This window comes from Bombina bombina, chromosome 3, assembly GCF_027579735.1.
Source record: "Bombina bombina isolate aBomBom1 chromosome 3, aBomBom1.pri, whole genome shotgun sequence".
In the NCBI taxonomy this organism is placed as follows: Eukaryota; Metazoa; Chordata; class Amphibia; order Anura; family Bombinatoridae; genus Bombina; species Bombina bombina.
Genome location: NC_069501.1, coordinates 856,719,586 through 856,738,685, shown reverse-complemented (window position 1 = coordinate 856,738,685; position 19,100 = coordinate 856,719,586). Strand labels below are relative to the sequence as shown.

Below are 19,100 nucleotides of genomic sequence, written 5' to 3'. Positions count from 1 at the left end.
AAGAAAAAAAAAAAATCTTTAAACCATTAATATGTTTATGCATAGCCATGTAGGAAATAATGTATTCAGTACCTGTTATAGTTTAACAGAATTACTTTCAATGGGATTCCAAACCTGTTATTTTCTCTACATTTTGCCATAAATAATAATTTAGTGCGATTTTATAGATATATATTGATATATAGATATAGCTATTGATTAATTGATTGGTGGAGCTAAAGATTTATTAGTGCCTAGGGCAGCTCATAAATTATATACCCTATAGAATGCGATTCTCTTAAGATCTTTCAGCTACAGCATACAATAGTGAGGTAAATTACAGCTCCAATTGGCAGTTATACCCTATATGGCCATCACACCTATTTGAGCTTGTTGAAAGTCCCATTCAAAAACCATCATGGGCATTAATATTGAGTGCCCTCCCTACAACAGCCATAGTTCTTATTGGCTTTCCTCAAGATTTTGGAGTATGTCTGTGGGAATGTATCCCCATTTAACTAAAAGAGCATTTGTGAGGTCAGGCACTAATTTGTATGGTTTGGCTTGTTATCAGTGTTCAATTTCATGCTAGAGGTGCTCAGTGAGTTTGAGGTCAGAGCTCTGTGAGACCACTTGAATCCCTGCACTCAAACTTGTCAAACCATGTCTTCATGGACCTCACTTGGTGCACAGGGGCACAGTCATACTGGATCACGAATGGGCCTTCCTCAAACTGTTGCCACAAAGTTGGAAGCACCTAATTGTCTAAAATATAGGCACAGTTCATTACAGTTGGTACAGTTCTCCTGGCAACCACCACACCTTAATTAGTAGGGGTATCCAAATACTTATATATATATATATATATATATATATATATATATATATATATATATATATATATATATATATGTGTATATATATGTGTATATATATATATATATGTATATGAGTCTGTGATTGGCTGATGGCTGTCACATGACACAGGAGAGGTAGTAAATATAAAGTACATTTTTAAATTTGTCAGAAAAAAAATCTACTGTTAATTTAAAATTCATAGTGTGATATTGTTTTGTCTTGTTTTATCATGCATGTATTCAATGGCCGTCTAATCATATACATAGTGCTTTTGGAAAATGATATACGCGGTGATTGTTATTAATATTTGGCACAATAAGTTCCCATCTGTTTTCTCTCTGTTATATATGCCACTTTCCATGATTTCTTTGTTTGCTGTTGTCATTAATTTTAACATGCTTTAGAAATATGTGCCAGCGGGGTTTTCAGTCACCTTTATCACAGAATATTATCTGGCTTTTTAACATGCAGGAAGTGTAATGGTATATATTTCCTAACACCTTTCTGTAGCCTTAGACTGCAGTTAAGAGGTCAGATGACTTATGTAAATGACGGTGATCCTGACATTGTTAAGGCTTATACGTACTTTCTGCTAAGATATAGGACACTTTATAGTTATGAAACACCTTTTGGCCACTGTGCCCTTACTGTGTTAAAACCAGCTATGTAGTCTATGATCTAAAGTGTTCAGAAATTTACATTTTAAAGATGTTTTCAATTTCTGATAGGGTCATATTGCGATACTACCTTTGATTATTTCCCTGTTTTTACACAACATGCAACTAAATATGACTCGTATTTATTGTACCCCCTGTACAGTGCCACAAAATCTGTTGACGCATTAATAAAGAAACTGATGATATAATTATGTGTAGGTGGAGGGCTATATATATTTATTTTTCACAGGAAACTTTAATTTATGTCATATAATATATTAAATCTTCTGTATAACATGAAAAAGTATCCTCTGCTTTAAAAGTGCTAAAAGGAATCTGGTCTTGGTAAATCTTCTGTTAATATAAAAAGCGTTTCTGGAATGACACCTTCTCCAAATAATTCACATGCCTAAACTGCTGAGAGATGAGCTCTGTACGTTACGCCCAGCCCAGTATGCTGCATACAATCCCTGGTATCTTGAATATTAATGAAATACAATTTGTTGATCTAGTGGGCAATCTGTTCAATCTTGCAATGGTCCAAGCCATCTGGAGACTGTAAAGCTTGTCTGTTCATATTATAACAAGGTAGACAGTACATGGATTTGTCAAAAACTCTTGTAATTGTTTACAAGGGCATCCGAATATCCTGAATGCTGGTGGGGAGTTCACATCTGGTGCACACATGCTATACTGCTGCTTTACTACACACACATACGTTTTGTTCTCTACATAGATTTTGGAATTTTACCAATTTCTATAGTGTACAATGATACAAACCTAATTTCTTGAATTCTTTGTTAAATAATTTGGTTATTGTAAACCAATCTAAATGCACCTGGATACAGTCTAAATCTATAATGGGATTCAAAGTGGTCCTATGGTGCTATTTTTTTTCCCCTTCATAGACACACTTTAAAAAAAAAAATAGTTTAATTGTTTATTTTGCATGCTTTTTATTTAGCTATAAAATTGTATCCCCCCTCCCAGGCTGGTGATAATATGAATTTAATCACAAGGCATATCAAGGAGTATGTCCATGAACTGCAAAACAATGAAAATTACAAATTTAAAAAATGTATAATTTTTTAATTCAGATTTTTGACATAAAGTGCTTATAGGTTTATAAAAAAAAATGCATTGTATATATCAGCACTTAAGGACTGCATGGCAAAAGATTACATATACCTTTATATGCGTTGGAAGACCAGGGATATAGTTATTAAAAAGCCTCTTGAGTGTGATTATCTAAATCTCTTTTATTGCGGCCTATTAGAAACAGATATACATTGCCCTGATCAAGATGTTGCAGGATCATGGTTCTGGGTCTTCAGTCACAGGTTTTAGTAAAAAAAAATAAAAGTTGTCTTACTATGCATAATTATACAATTGAATTGCTGATATATACTATAAGGTTTTTTTTTCTCTTGTGATTTTCCACTTTATTTTCATTATCAATTTGTTGTGCAGATAAAGAAAACTCAAAAGCAGCCTCTTATTTGGAAAGGTTGACAGTCTCATTAATGCAAATAATGTCAGACACATTACAAGGGCAGTTGTATTTATAAATATGTATGTTGCTAATATTTTGTTTCTCTTAAAGGGAAATTAAAGCCAAAATTAAACTTTAATGGCTGTAATAGAGTATGCACTTTTAAGAGAATTTCCAATGTACTTCTTTTATCAAATCTACTTTGTTTTCTTGGAACCCATTGTTAAAAGCATACTTAGGTATGCTCACAAGCAGATGTGCACTACTGGTGGCCACACAGGTATGCCTCTTGTCATTGGCTCATCATATATGGTCAGCTAGGCCCCAGAATTAAAATTCTTCTGCTTATATTCAAGCAATAGTGCAATATTAAAATGGTCTAACACACACGTGATATTCATTCACTGAAAGGGACCTCCCTGTATTGTGTATTGCTTCAGTAGAGGAGGACAGATTGTTGGTAATTTGCACCGTTGTGCCTTGTACACTGAGAAATATTTGCTTTAGTAATTATTTTCCATTATTTTTTCCAGCTACAAACAAGAGAACGCTGGGCTTCCTTAAGATGGGTGACCAAGAGCAGAGACAAACCGCGGGATCAAGGTTAGGCGCAACTGAGAGTGCCGGCATAAGTACCTTGGAACATGGAACCAAACCACCTCTGTCGCCCCAGGGAAAGATTTTCCCCTTCAAAGTGCAAATGCTGGATGAGACTGTAGAAACTATAGAAGCTCCAGTGAGTTATTTTCTTTAAATTTATTTGAAAAATCTATGCAAAAGGTTTCAGTTAAAGGGGCATTACACTCCAAAAATGAAATGAATATGGGAAAAAGTACTATTTAAAGGATAATACATGGTAGAAATAATGATGAGCAGATAATAGCCTTGCAATAATATGTAGATTTATTTTTTTCTAATATTATTAGTTGTTTAAATATTGAAAATATGTGTAAAGGTTTAGTTTCTTTAAAGTGCCGCTTTTTGAGCTAGTTTTCTATTTATCTCTGTGCAAACAACGCTTTGTGGAATCCCTTTCAGATTATCCTATGCGCAGTCTCTCTTATTGTCAGTTTTTACATTAGTTCAGCAAGTGAAACACATAAGAGACAACTTAAGTTCAAACATGGTGGCACCTATTACTTTATAGAAACTCAGTGTAATTTAGAAAATTAACAATTTTCAGAGTTAAATTATAGGTAAAGGGGACATAATAAATAATTGGAGTATATTAAATAAGTTCTTTAGCTACACATAATTGAAAATCTTATACTGTTTAATATCCCATTAAAGGACCATTATTATGCCACAAAGAGGTTAAATTCCTAGTTAAAGGGACAGTTCACCCAAAACATTTCTCCCATTTAAATTGCTCCCAATGCTCCATTTTACCTGCTGGAGTGTATTAAATTGTTTACAAGTAGCTCCTTTACCCATATTTTGGCCTTTGAAATAGCTGATTTATAGGTTTCCCAACCTATACTGAAAGTTTTGATACTGGAGTCTCAGTTATTGAATAGCCTAAGTAAACACAGCCAACAGAAGACATTAAACTCACAGTGGGATGCAGGATAGTTAAGTAATAAAATAATCATTTGCCATTGTTCTCTCTATGTATTGAGCTTTAGTTTTCCAGACAAATATAAGATACGAAAGCAAGTGATAACATAATGAGATATACTACCTGAAGCTACTTCATATACAAAAATAAACCTGAAAATGTAATTTCTCATACATTTTGTACTCTGCAGCTGGTATAACAAGTAATTGAAAATACATTTATATTGAAACAATTTTACAGTGCACTGTCCCTTTAAGTACCACGTGGGAGCCACAGAGGGTGTAAGCTGCCACTAATTGAATCAAATGGGGGTATGGTGTAAAATCGCACAGCCATTTCTTTTTTTTTCAAGCATAAGAAAGGTAATACATTTTAAATGTAAAAATGTAACAGAACATTTATGACTTAAATGTTTTTTTAAATACTACTGAAATTGTTCTTATATGATAGATGGCATTAAGTTTCAAATGTAATCAAATATATATATTGAACAAAGTCTAGCAGTGCGCTCTGCCTTACCCTCTTCCTGCTTCCTCAATACAGCACAACGGAGCGTGGGGTGACGTCACACGTCCAATATGCAGCTTCAAGTGCTCTGGAAATAGCGTTTTATTCATCCAAAAACGCTGGAAAATATAGACACGTAACAAAGAATATCCAGGTACTCAAAGTGTATAAAACATCCAAAATTTATTCTAAATCCATCATAAAAACACAGGTGCATTTTTATGAGGGATTTACAATAAATTTTGGATGTTTTATACACTTCGAGTACCTGGATATTCTTTGTTACGTGTATATGTGTGTATATATATATATATATGTGTATATATATATATATATATATATATATATATATATATATATGTATATATATATTCTCAAGTGTTGCTTTCGTTCAGGATTCAGGATGCAAACAGAAGGTAGTGTGTGACTTAGCTGTGACAAGCTGTAAAAGTGCTGGGTGATTCTAACCACATTTTGAATTGGACAGAAACAATTGTTTATGTAATAGAGCACTTAATACAGCTTGTAGAATGTAGTTAAGACTCTAATTCCTTCTATGCTTTTAAGTGTGCCTATCACTGGGCCCTACATGCTGAGTGCAAATGAATGCTTACATAATAAAGGCATGAAATTATGCTTGTGTGACTTGGAAACTCAAATATTTAGACAAAGCTTACCATAAGGTAGAGGTCTCCTCAGTCTAGGATTGTGTAATCAGCAAATTGATAGCATATCAGGAAGAAAGAGACACCAGTTAATGCTACCACCTCATATTCATTGCTTTTATAGCTTAGTGTTTGTTATTTCAAAAATAAAAATGCATCCTTGGCAAAAGCAAGTCTTACATTATATATTTCTTATTAGAAAGAAAATATAGCTAGTACTTAATTAGGCTATTATGAACTTAAAATAATTGAATCTTTTTTTTAGCCCATCTCTAAACTAATATTTTCTTCATAAATGGAAAGAGTCCACAGCTGCATTCATTACTTTTTGGAATTCAGAACCTGGCAACCAGGAGGAGGCAAAGACACCCCAGCCAAAGGCTTAAATACTCCTCCCACTTCCCTCATCCCCCAGTCATTCTTTGCCTTTCGTCCTAGAAGGTTGGCAGAGGACTGTCAGAAGTTTTAGATAGTCTCTTATGGAGGGTAGTACTCTTTGGCATGGGACTTTAAGTAGTACTGTCAGCCTCTCAGTGAGAGCATGGGTGAAAGTTAGAGTCCGGAGATGCAGGGAGAGTCTTTCTGCGAAACCATCCTGACTCATTAACAGCTCCACAATCAATCAGCGTTGACGAGTTTCACTGCCCGCTTCTCTCAAGTCCATGGCATAAGCAACGCTACTATCTGTCACAGTTGAAGGGCCGTGTTCCTGTTCCACGGCGTAGATTCCGGTAAGATTGTTTCATTTTACTTTCATCATGGATGTATTGTAATTACGACGACGCAGTCTTTACGGTCGGGTGCACTTTTTTCATGGTCTGCACAGTTTACCTTGTGACCGGGCGTGGTCTATTCCGGTAAGATTGTTTCATTTTACTTTCATCATGGATGTATTGTAATTACAACGATGCGGCCTTTACGGTCGGGCGCACTTTTTTCATGGACTGCACGGTTTACCTTGTGACTGGGCGTGGTCTCCATTTCCGCATTCCTGACCGTGTGGCGACTGAGAAATTCTGGTCCGCTGGTGTCCCGTTCACAGGAGGGGGTGAGTGTCCCAGCCTCTGAGGTGTCCGTTTAGATTTTTCTTATTGGTCCATTTTTTAATCAATATCCCAGTTATGGAGGATTCTGATTTTAGGAGACAGATGACTCTGATTCAGATTCTACTTCTTGCAAAGAATAGGAATTGGCCGGGTGATACATGCCCATCAGTTATGTTCCGAATGCCGTTTTAGAATGCTCTGTTCCTCGAAATCGGGGAATCAGTGGCCTGCTGAGCCATCCGTCTCTGGGGTTTCCATTTCCCACAAGACGAGTACCCTACAACCGACTTTTACTACACATGCAGGTAACCCAAACGCTGCTTATCCTTCTATGGAGAGTGGCCTGTTGCCACCGGAGGTTACGAAACAGTTTCGCATGGCTGTATCTTTGGAGCTGGAGCATCTGCACCTCCCGGGAGTGTGTTTACGATATTGTCCATGTTCCATTAACCGGGGTTTGTCAGGCGTGGGATCGCCTGGTCCAGTTCAGCATTCCGGGTAACCGACTGCCCCTGAGGCCTCAGGGGGTCAACCTTCGGGCCCGGTGTCGTCTTTTGTCCTGGCGGAGGTATGCTGCGCCTTTCGTTATAGACTGGCGCGCCTTCGTGTTCTACTGAGGCACGGTTTGGCGTTGCTGGTGGATCCCACTCTTAATGGGGGGATTTCTCAGTCTTCCTCTTCGACTGGCTTGCATGATTAGACATAAGGGGATGAGGTAATCTTCTTATAGTCTTTGTTATTTGAGTATCTGTTTCCAGTTCTGAGCTTGGAAGATTCGAATTCCTGTTGGGCTGGTCCTGCGGGTGTGTCCGTTCTTCCTGGGCGATAACCTACTGGCTGCCTGATCTTTTATTTAATCCAGTGAGGATACATTTTCTTTGGTTTAGAGCTTATGTTGTCGTAATGATACTCGCGATTTTGTGGTCACACTCTTTACTTTTACAAAAGTTTGTTTAAGAGTGAGGACGTGCTAGTCCTATGTTTGTCTGTTGTCTATCCCTCCATCTCGGGGGAGACTCTATGTGGCCTTGACAGTGCTGGGACCCTTGGTTTCATGCTGGTCCTGACTGGGTACAAATCCTTCTGTCTTTGAGGCCTAGTATAGACACGTGGCGCCTTTTATGCCTGGCTGGTCCGGTGAAGGCGCCTAGTGCTCACAATATGACTTGTGGTGTTTTCCTTGGTTTTATTTTAAGTTTCAGCTAGCATCCTGAGAGGACTTGATGGTCTGTGGTTTGCTTAGGGGCATGGGGGATAGTTCAGTCCACATTAGCCTGTCAATCTAGTCGGCCAGGTCTCCGTTAAGATCCGCTGCGACATGCTCTGTTTCCGATTTTTGGCGGTCTTGCCTTTTTAAGGTCTATTTGGGAGTGTCCTTTTTAAGACTTGTTCCTTCGAGTCGAGATGTCTGGACTTCGTCCGGGTTTCTGGCGGCTTTGAGCTAGGTAGCGTGGCCGAGCAGTCTAAGGTGCTGGATAAGGCTCCAGTCTCTTCAGAGGCGTGGGTTCAGATCCCACTGCTGCCATATTCATCATTTAATTTTATTTCAGAAGTGAGGGCCATATGGCTTTGTCTACTTCCGAGAGTTAGTAGTCTCCATATCGGGAACGATATGTGGTGTTGTCTCCTTTTTAAGGGATGTTTCTACCAGGGTTCGGGTTGCTCTGCATTCTTCTTCCTTGGGTGTGGTCCTCCGGAAAGTTTAGTCTGAAAGGATTATGGAGACTAGTCTTTTTCTTCTCTCTCTTTCGGGTGATTCTGTTCTCGTTATCATTCCCTTAGTCTTGGTCTTTGTGTGAGTTTTTTTTTGGGGCCTGGAGCTCTAGAGAGATGGCGTGACTGTCGCGACCTAGCACCGTGTTTGAGGGGTGTTGACCTCCTGCTAAGGGTGTTCTCTTCCCTTTTGGGCTGGGAATTATGAGTCCTGTACCAGTTCTCCGGGTTTGCCCGGTTATTGTTCCCTGTGAGGTCTGTTTTTTCCTCAGACGGAGTATCTTGTGTTCCCTGAGGGTGTCGTTCAGTTTAAGGTGATCTGGGTCCAGGGCCCGCAGGACTAAGGGATTAGTTCCGGCCTAGAAAGCCGTAGGCTTGGAGTTTGAATCCTGCTGTGGCAGTTTTCTTAAGAGACTTATGATCCTGCAGACTGGTTCGGGACGCCCCAGTTTTTTCAGGGAGACTATGTTTGGACATAGAGGCTATCTCATTGAGCTTGCAAGCAGGAAGGCCAGGGTTCATCTCCACCTTCGGGTCCTGGTTTTAAACTTTAAGGCCTGTCTTGTCTTTCGGACGGAGTGTGCTCCTTTTCATGGGTTTTTTTTTCTGTGGATTCAACAGGGGTGGCTGGAAAATTTTTCATTCGGTCTGTGTTTTGATCAGTCTGTAGCGTCATGTCTTGGGGCATGTGCACTGTTCTTATCTGTGCTCTCCCCTTTGAGGGGGTAGCTTGTCTTCCTTAAGAGCTGGGGTTTCATCTCGCTGGAAGGTCATTATCCTGCCCTGTGTGTAGGAGGTTGGCTCAAGTGGCTTTTGTTTCTGTGAGGGACAGCAGTCTGCTGCTGTGTGGAATGCTCTGTTCCAACTGTTGGAAATTGAAATCTCCATGTAGAGACTGTCTTAAGAGAGTTATGACAGGTCTTCCTAAGGATCTATTGCACTTTCTCTGTTCCAGGTCCTAGGGGGTTCTCCTTGGGAGTGCCTTATTGGAGGAGCGGATTGGGTTGGCAAGCAGGATCTGTGATCTGTTGCTCTGCTAATCCTCGGGTCATTCGAGGTACGGTCAGCCTCTTTGAGGTTCTGGTTTGTCTCCACGTTCAAGGATCTGTGGAAAAGACTGGCGGCTCTTGGATAGCCTGCGACGTTATCCACTGGTTGCTGGATGCTTAGCAGCCTGAAGGATCCTATTTTAGCTGCTCCTTATTTGCCCTGCAAGTATTCAAGTTTCTGCGTCATTTTCGATGACGGCAGCATGCAGTGTTTTGTCTCCAGGAGTTGTATGTCAGATGTTCACCTTTCTAAACTTGCTGGACAAAGTTCGGTTTTGAAAATTTAGTTATTCAGAGCTACCTTCTTTAGTCGTCTTAACTAGAGTGCGGTTGCACTGTGTTAGGGGAAGATTCACTTCTCTGTTCAGACTCCCGGCCTTAGTCCGTGGTTTCTGTGTCTCTGGGGTCTTGGCATTGCCTCCCATTGTTTCTACGAGACTGTCTCTGTTAGTCTGACCCGGATTCTCGGGTTTTTGCTCTGTTTGACTTGTTGTGCCCTTTTTTTTTAGTTTTTTTTTCTGGAGTTCCTTATGCTTGTTTTCTCTATGTCTTTTCTTCTTTGTGGAAGAATACGGTAGTTTGTTCCCTTTCTCTAGTAAGGGGTGTTTTGTTTGGAGACCGACTGCTGGGCTTCGGGGTCTCCTGGAGGCTGTTGGCTCAGTCGCGTATAGTTCCTGCGGTCTCTAGTATTTAAGCCTTTGGCTGGGGTGTCTTTGCCTCCTCCTGGTGGCCAGGTTCTGAATTCCCAAAAGTAATGAATGCAGCTGTGGACTCTTTCTATCCGAAGAAAAGAAAATTATCAGGTAAGCATAATTTATGTTTTTTCTGTCTAAAACACTATCCTGAACAAAAAAACTGAGTGCTTTCTAGTCTAGGAAAAGATATATATATATATATATATATATATATATATATATATATATATATATATATATATATATATATATATATATATATATATATATATATATATATATATATATATATATATATATATATATATATATATATATATATATATACACACACACACACATCTTTTTCAATCAAAAGTGAATTTTAATCAGTGGGACGTTTCGGGAGCACACTCCCCTTCTTCCTCAGACAAACAATCTCAACAAACCAAGTGTATAAATAGTCATAACCCCGCCCCCAGTGAGCCAAAAAAGTGTATTTATATTACAGAGCTTGAAATTGCTACTAGTCCACGATGAGTACAAACAATTGCAATGGATGAATACAAAATGTTGACATTTTTCTAAATGTAACTATGAGTGGACTTGTAACTTTTAAACCCTGTTTAGTAAACTATAGGGATATTTCAAAATAAGTTTCCAAGTGGTTGTTTTGTTTGTCAAATATTTAGAATTTGCTAAATACAAATTTGTGGGGATGTATTATCTCTTGTTATAACAATACCTATATAATATCCTTGAGTTTGCCTCTTGGTTTGCAAAAACTAAAATATTGACCAGCTGGCCCCCAGAAAACGTTTCACCAACCCCTTACATAGACAAACGTTTTTTTTTTGTTGTTTTTTTTTTAACACAAAGCTTTTTAAAACTTTAGGTAACATTATTGACTTTTACACGTTGGTGAACGCAGATAGAGAACCTGTCCTGCAATCGCCACCCACTGTGCATTGTATGGCAACATTTACCATTGCACAAGAGCTCTTGTGCAATCCCACCCCCTGCTTCCTCAAACTATTTGTGTCAGAACAGGGCATGTCAATCACCCTTAAAGGGACAGTTTACTCAAAAAAAATTATCCCCTTTAATTTGTTCCTAATGATCCACTTTACTTGCTGGAGTGTATTAAATTGTTTACAAGTAGCTCATTTACCCTTATATTGGCATTTGAAATAGTAGATTTAGCCAGTAGTATCCACACCTATTCTGAAAGTTTGTGGCCGCAGGTCCAAGCTATAGATAAGCTATGTAAACACAGCCAGCAGAAGAAATTACACTCCCAGTGGGTTATAGCAGAGATAATGTAATAAAATGTTGATTTTCTATTGTTCTCTCCAAGTATTGGTGATTGGTTTATGGACAGATATAAGATAAAGAAGCAGCTATATTTACACAACGTGATAACGTAATAAATCCATTTTATTAGGTTGTGGCTTCAAAACGCAAAATCAGAGCTTTAATATACATAAATAAACCTTAAAAAGCTAATTTTCATACATTTTTACTCTGCAGTTGGTAAAAAAAGCAATTGTAAACACATTAAGGGAAAAACTATTTTACAGTATACTGTCCCTTTAACAAATGAATGTTGGAGTGATTTATCTTGCCTCTTCTGAGGTGGCAAAGAGGATAAAGAAGGAATTTCGGCTTGTAAAATATGTGGTTGCAGGCTCGCTCATGTGAGCCTGTCCTGAAAGGTCTCTGTGAATACAGCTTGATAAATCTTCCCCTTCATAGTAGGTACAGCATGCAATTATTTTAGTGACATTACAAAATGTTTATGTACAAATTAAATACTAAAGACCACCCGTCTATTGATGGTAAGTTAATGGCACACTGTACTTTAAAATTGGTTCCTACAATGTGCTCCCAATAACTTGTTATAATAACTGCAGAGTATTCAATGTACATTTAGGTTAATTGTTGTTTGTTTAAATGGGCTGAGCCTGCACGAAAAGCAGCCCTCCTAATCCTATCTCTATATAAATACACACACAAAGGCTTCCTTTTTTTCTGTCTAGTCACAGTAGCCAATACTTATAAAGGGCAAATGAAAATTAAAAATGTGGTACCTATCTTTCCCACCCCTACTGTGAACTTGATTGCTGCCTCTTGATTACACAGCTTTTCTATAGATAATAACAAAATAAAAGTAAAGGCCATTGATTAACAATATAATACACTCCAGTGGGTTAAACGCATCACTGGGAACACGTTAAAGCAAAAAACGCCAGGCTGAATACTGGTTTGAGCTAGGGATGTCTCTGTTTATGATTTAGTTATATTCTGTGCTTTTTCTTGTTTTCACTTTTGCTAGAGTTACATGTCTCTGTATAGCATACACCATATATCTTAGGGGAGGGCCACACCCAAACTTCCACGTCTGGATCTCCAGTGGTATTTGTGTAGCGCTCAGCAGAAAACAGACATCAGCAATTTGTTATTCAAAAAATTATTCCATGTGTCTCCTTTGGTAAAATGCATATATACTTGTACCACATTTTGTAAAATTGAGTGGTATATACAGTTAGATGAAATTAAAGTGTTGGTAAACTTTAGTGTTTATAGTAACAATATTTGTTGTCATAAAGTATAAGACTGGGCACTTTCATTCATAAAAAGCATTGTAAACGCTTAATTTTTAAAAATAATTACCTTTTCATAGTAGCCAATAGTATCGTATCCCCTTTGGTGTCCAGCAAGTTTATAATAATACCCCTGGTTTTGATGCCAAAGGGGACGCAATACGATTGGCTACAGCCTGAATAATCAGTGAAGACAGAAAAAGAGTATCCGTTACGGGGGGGAGGAACGGCGCAATATACAAAACCATGAAAAGATATAAAAACTATTAAGCATTTACAATACCTTTCAAGAATGAAATTGCCCATTTCTCCAACATAGGTGTGTCCGGTCCACGGCGTCATCCTTACTTGTGGGATATTCTCTTCCCCAACAGGAAATGGCAAAGAGCCCAGCAAAGCTGGTCACATGATCCCTCCTAGGCTCCGCCTACCCCAGTCATTCTCTTTGCCGTTGTACAGGCAACATCTCCACGGAGATGGCTTAGAGTTTTTTAGTGTTTAACTGTAGTTTTTATTATTCAATCAAGAGTTTGTTATTTTAAAATAGTGCTGGTATGTACTATTTACTCTGAAACAGAAAAGAGATGAAGATTTCTGTTTGTAAGAGGAAAATGATTTTAGCAACCGTTACTAAAATCGATGGCTGTTCCACACAGGACTGTTGAGAGGAATTAACTTCAGTTGAGGGAACAGTGAGCAGAATTTTACTGCTTGAGGTATGACACATTCTAACAAGACGATGTAATGCTGGAAGCTGTCATTTTCCCTATGGGATCCGGTAAGCCATTTTTATTACAGACAATAATTAAGGGCTTCACAAGGGCTTTTTAAGACTGTAGACATTTTCTGGGCTAAATCGTTCATATATAAACATATTTAGCCTTGAGGAATCATTTTAATCTGGGTATTTTGTAAAATAATATCGGCAGGCACTGTTTTGGACACCTTATTCTCTAGGGGCTTTCCCTAATCATAGGCAGAGTCTCATTTTCGCGCCGGTATTGCGCACTTGTTTTTGAGAAGCATGACATGCAGTCGCATGTGTGAGGAGCTCTGATACATAGAAAAGACTTTCTGAAGGCGTCATTTGGTATCGTATTCCCCTTTGGGCTTGGTTGGGTCTCAGCAAAGCAGATACCAGGGACTGTAAAGGGGTTAAAGATAAAAACGGCTCCGGTTCCGTTATTTTAAGGGTTAAAGCTTCCAAATTTGGTGTGCAATACTTTTAAGGCTTTAAGACACTGGTGAAATTTTGGTGAATTTTGAACAATTCCTTCATACTTTTTCGCAATTGCAGTAATAAAGTGTGTTCAGTTTAAAATTTAAAGTGACAGTAACGGTTTTATTTTAAAACGTTTTTTGTACTTCGTTATCAAGTTTATGCCTGTTTAACATGTCTGAACTACCAGATAGAATGTGTTCTGAATGTGGGGAAGCCAAGGTTCCTTCTCATTTAAATAGATGTGATTTATGTGACACAAAATTTAGAGAAAATGATGCCCAAGATGATTCCTCAAGTGAGGGGAGTAAGCATGGTACTGCATCATCCCCTCCTTCGTCTACACCAGTCTTGCCCACTCAGGAGGCCCCTAGTACATCTAGCGCGCCAATACTCCTTACTATGCAACAATTAACGGCTGTAATGGATAATTCTATCAAAAACATTTTAGCCAAAATGCCCACTTATCAGCGTAAGCGCGACTGCTCTGTTTTAGATAATACTGAAGAGCATGAGGACGCTGATGATATTGTTTCTGAAGGGCCCCTACACCAGTCTGAGGGGGCCAGGGAGGTTTTGTCTGAGGGAGAAATTTCAGATTCAGGGAAAATTTCTCAACAAGCTGAACCTGATGTGATTACATTTAAATTTAAGTTGGAACATCTCCGCGCTCTGCTTAAGGAGGTGTTATCCACTCTGGATGATTGTGAGAATTTGATCATCCCAGAGAAACTATGTAAAATGGACAAGTTCCTAGAGGTCCCGGGGCCCCCAGAAGCTTTTCCTATACCCAAGCGGGTGGCGGACATTGTAAATAAAGAATGGGAAAGGCCCGGTATACCTTTCGTCCCTCCCCCCATATTTAAAAAATTGTTTCCTATGGTCGACCCCAGAAAGGACTTATGGCAGACAGTCCCCAAGGTCGAGGGGGCGGTTTCTACTTTAAACAAACGCACCACTATACCCATAGAAGATAGTTGTGCTTTCAAAGATCCTATGGATAAAAAATTAGAAGGTTTGCTTAAAAAGATGTTTGTTCAGCAAGGTTACCTTCTACAACCAATTTCATGCATTGTCCCTGTCACTACAGCCGCGTGTTTCTGGTTCGATGAGCTAGAAAAGGCGATCACTAGTGATTCTCCTCCTTATGAGGAGATTATGGACAGAATCCGTGCTCTCAAATTGGCTAATTCTTTCACCCTAGACGCCACTTTGCAATTGGCTAGGTTAGCGGCGAAAAATTCTGGGTTTGCTATTGTGGCGCGCAGAGCGCTTTGGTTGAAATCTTGGTCAGCGGATGCGTCTTCCAAGAACAAATTGCTTAACATTCCTTTCAAGGGGAAAACGCTGTTTGGCCCTGACTTGAAAGAGATTATCTCTGATATCACTGGGGGTAAGGGCCACGCCCTTCCTCAGGATAGGTCTTTCAAGGCCAAAAATAAACCTAATTTTCGTCCCTTTCGTAGAAACGGACCAGCCCCAAGTGCTACGTCCTCTAAGCAAGAGGGTAATACTTCTCAAGCCAAGCCAGCCTGGAGACCAATGCAAGGCTGGAACAAGGGAAAGCAGGCCAAGAAACCTGCCACTGCTACCAAGACAGCATGAATTGTTGGCCCCCGATCCGGGACCGGATCTGGTGGGGGGCAGACTCTCTCTCTTCGCTCAGGCTTGGGCAAGAGATGTTCTGGATCCTTGGGCACTAGAAATAGTCTCCCAAGGTTATCTTCTGGAATTCAAGGGGCTTCCCCCAAGGGGGAGGTTCCACAGGTCTCAATTGTCTTCAGACCACATAAAAAAACAGGCATTCTTACATTGTGTAGAAGACCTGTTAAAAATGGGAGTGATTCATCCTGTTCCATTAGGGGAACAAGGGATGGGGTTCTACTCCAATCTGTTCGTAGTTCCCAAAAAAGAGGGAACGTTCAGACCAATCTTAGATCTCAAGATCCTAAACAAGTTTCTCAAGGTTCCATCGTTCAAAATGGAAACCATTCGAACAATTCTTCCTTCCATCCAGGAAGGTCAATTCATGACCACGGTGGATTTAAAGGATGCGTATCTACATATTCCTATCCACAAGGAACATCATCGGTTCCTAAGGTTCGCATTCCTGGACAAGCATTACCAGTTCGTGGCACTTCCTTTCGGATTAGCCACTGCTCCAAGGATTTTCACAAAGGTACTAGGGTCCCTTCTAGCGGTGCTAAGACCAAGGGGCATTGCAGTAGTACCTTACTTGGACGACATTCTGATTCAAGCGTCGTCCCTTCCTCAAGCAAAGGCTCACACGGACATAGTCCTGGCCTTTCTCAGATCTCACGGATGGAAAGTGAACGTAGAAAAGAGTTCTCTATCTCCGTCAACAAGGGTTCCCTTCTTGGGAACAATAATAGACTCCTTAGAAATGAGGATTTTTCTGACAGAGGCCAGAAAAACAAAACTTCTAAACCCTTGTCAAATACTTCATTCCGTTCCTCTTCCTTCCATAGCGCAGTGCATGGAAGTAATAGGTTTGATGGTAGCGGCAATGGACATAGTTCCTTTTGCGCGCATTCATCTAAGACCATTACAACTGTGCATGCTCAGTCAGTGGAATGGGGACTATACAGACTTGTCTCCGAAGATACAAGTAAATCAGAGGACCAGAGATTCACTCCGTTGGTGGCTGTCCCTGGACAACCTGTCACAAGGGATGAACTTCCGCAGGCCAGAGTGGGTCATTGTCACGACCGACGCCAGTCTGATGGGCTGGGGCGCGGTCTGGGGACCCCTGAAAGCTCAGGGTCTTTGGTCTCGGGAAGAATCTCTTCTACCGATAAATATTCTGGCCTCAGCTAGCAAAGGCCAAGTTCATACGGTTTCAATCAGACAACATGACGACTGTTGCGTACATCAACCATCAGGGGGGAACAAGGAGTTCCCTGGCGATGGAAGAAGTGACCAAAATCATTCAATGGGCGGAGACTCACTCCTGCCACCTGTCTGCAATCCACATCCCAGGAGTGGAAAATTGGGAAGCGGATTTTCTGAGTCGTCAGACATTACATCCGGGGGAGTGGGAACTCCATCCGGAAATCTTTGCCCAAATTACTCAACTGTGGGGCATTCCAGACATGGATCTGATGGCCTCTCGTCAGAACTTCAAGGTTCCTTGCTACGGGTCCAGATCCAGGGATCCCAAGGCGACTCTAGTAGATGCACTAGTAGCACCTTGGACCTTCAAACTAGCTTATGTATTCCCGCCGTTTCCTCTCATCCCCAGGCTGGTAGCCAGGATCAATCAGGAGAGGGCATCGGTGATCTTGATAGCTCCTGCGTGGCCACGCAGGACTTGGTATGCAGATCTGGTGAATATGTCATCGGCTCCACCATGGAAGCTACCTTTGAGACGAGACCTTCTTGTTCAAGGTCCGTTCGAACATCCGAATCTGGTCTCACTCCAACTGACTGCTTGGAGATTGAACGCTTGATCTTATCAAAGCGAGGGTTCTCAGATTCTGTTATTGATACTCTTGTTCAGGCCAGAAAGCCTGTAACTAGAAAAATTTACCACAAAATATGGAAAAAATATATCTGTTGGTGTGAATCTAAAGGATTCCCTTGGGACAAGGTAAAAATTCCTAAGATTCTATCCTTTCTTCAAGAAGGATTGGAGAAAGGATTATCTGCAAGTTCCTTGAAGGGACAGATTTCTGCCTTGTCTGTGTTACTTCACAAAAAATTGGCAGCTGTGCCAGATGTTCAAGCCTTTGTTCAGGCTCTGGTTAGAATCAAGCCTGTTTACAAACCTTTGACTCCTCCTTGGAGTCTCAACTTAGTTCTTTCAGTTCTTCAGGGGGTTCCGTTTGAACCCTTACATTCCGTTGATATTAAGTTCTTATCTTGGAAAGTTTTGTTTTTGGTTGCAATTTCTTCTGCTAGAAGAGTTTCAGAATTATCTGCTCTGCAGTGTTCTCCTCCTTATCTGGTGTTCCATGCAGATAAGGTGGTTTTACGTACTAAACCTGGTTTTCTTCCGAAAGTTGTTTCTAACAAAAACATTAACCAGGAGATAGTCGTGCCTTCTTTGTGTCCGAATCCAGTTTCAAAGAAGGAACGTTTGTTGCACAATTTGGATGTTGTTCGCGCTCTAAAATTCTATTTAGATGCTACAAAGGATTTTAGACAAACATCTTCCTTGTTTGTTGTTTATTCTGGTAAAAGGAGAGGTCAAAAAGCAACTTCTACCTCTCTCTCTTTTTGGATTAAAAGCATCATCAGATTGGCTTATGAGACTGCCGGACGGCAGCCTCCTGAAAGAATCACAGCTCATTCCACTAGGGCTGTGGCTTCCACATGGGCCTTCAGGAACGAGGCTTCTGTTGATCAGATATGTCGGGCAGCGACTTGGTCTTCACTGCACACTTTTACCAAATTTTATAAGTTTGATACTTTTGCTTCTTCTGAGGCTATTTTTGGGAGAAAGGTTTTGCAAGCCGTGGTGCCTTCCATTTAGGTGACCTGATTTGCTCCCTCCCTTCATCCGTGTCCTAAAGCTTTGGTATTGGTTCCCACAAGTAAGGATGACGCCGTGGACCGGACACACCTATGTTGGAGAAAACAGAATTTATGTTTACCTGATAAATTACTTTCTCCAACGGTGTGTCCGGTCCACGGCCCGCCCTGGTTTTTTAATCAGGTCTGATAATTTATTTTCTTTAACTACAGTCACCACGGTATCATATGGTTTCTCCTATGCAAATATTCCTCCTTTACGTCGGTCGAATGACTGGGGTAGGCGGAGCCTAGGAGGGATCATGTGACCAGCTTTGCTGGGCTCTTTGCCATTTCCTGTTGGGGAAGAGAATATCCCACAAGTAAGGATGACGCCGTGGACCGGACACACCGTTGGAGAAAGTAATTTATCAGGTAAACATAAATTCTGTTTTTTCACTTTGCGAATACAAATATTGTTACTATAAACACAGAAGTTTACCATCACTTTAAAAGTAACTAATTTATTTCTGGTGTAATGTAAAGAAAAAGATGTTCTCTTTAGCATACGTGTGAGTATAATGTTATATGGCCTTTAGACAATCCCA

The 19,100-nt window shown here is 40.1% G+C and overlaps 1 protein-coding gene across 1 annotated transcript in view; it reads left to right on the top strand.

Moving 5' to 3' along the window:
- Positions 1-19,100, top strand: part of FARP1 (FERM, ARH/RhoGEF and pleckstrin domain protein 1) — a 637,651-nt gene that overhangs the window by 121,309 nt on the left and 497,242 nt on the right. Inside the window, exon 2 of the mRNA XM_053707824.1 lies at positions 3,519-3,721. Coding sequence (XP_053563799.1) covers positions 3,551-3,721 — 171 coding nt within the window. The 5' untranslated portion in view covers positions 3,519-3,550. The remainder of the gene's footprint in view (positions 1-3,518; positions 3,722-19,100) is intronic.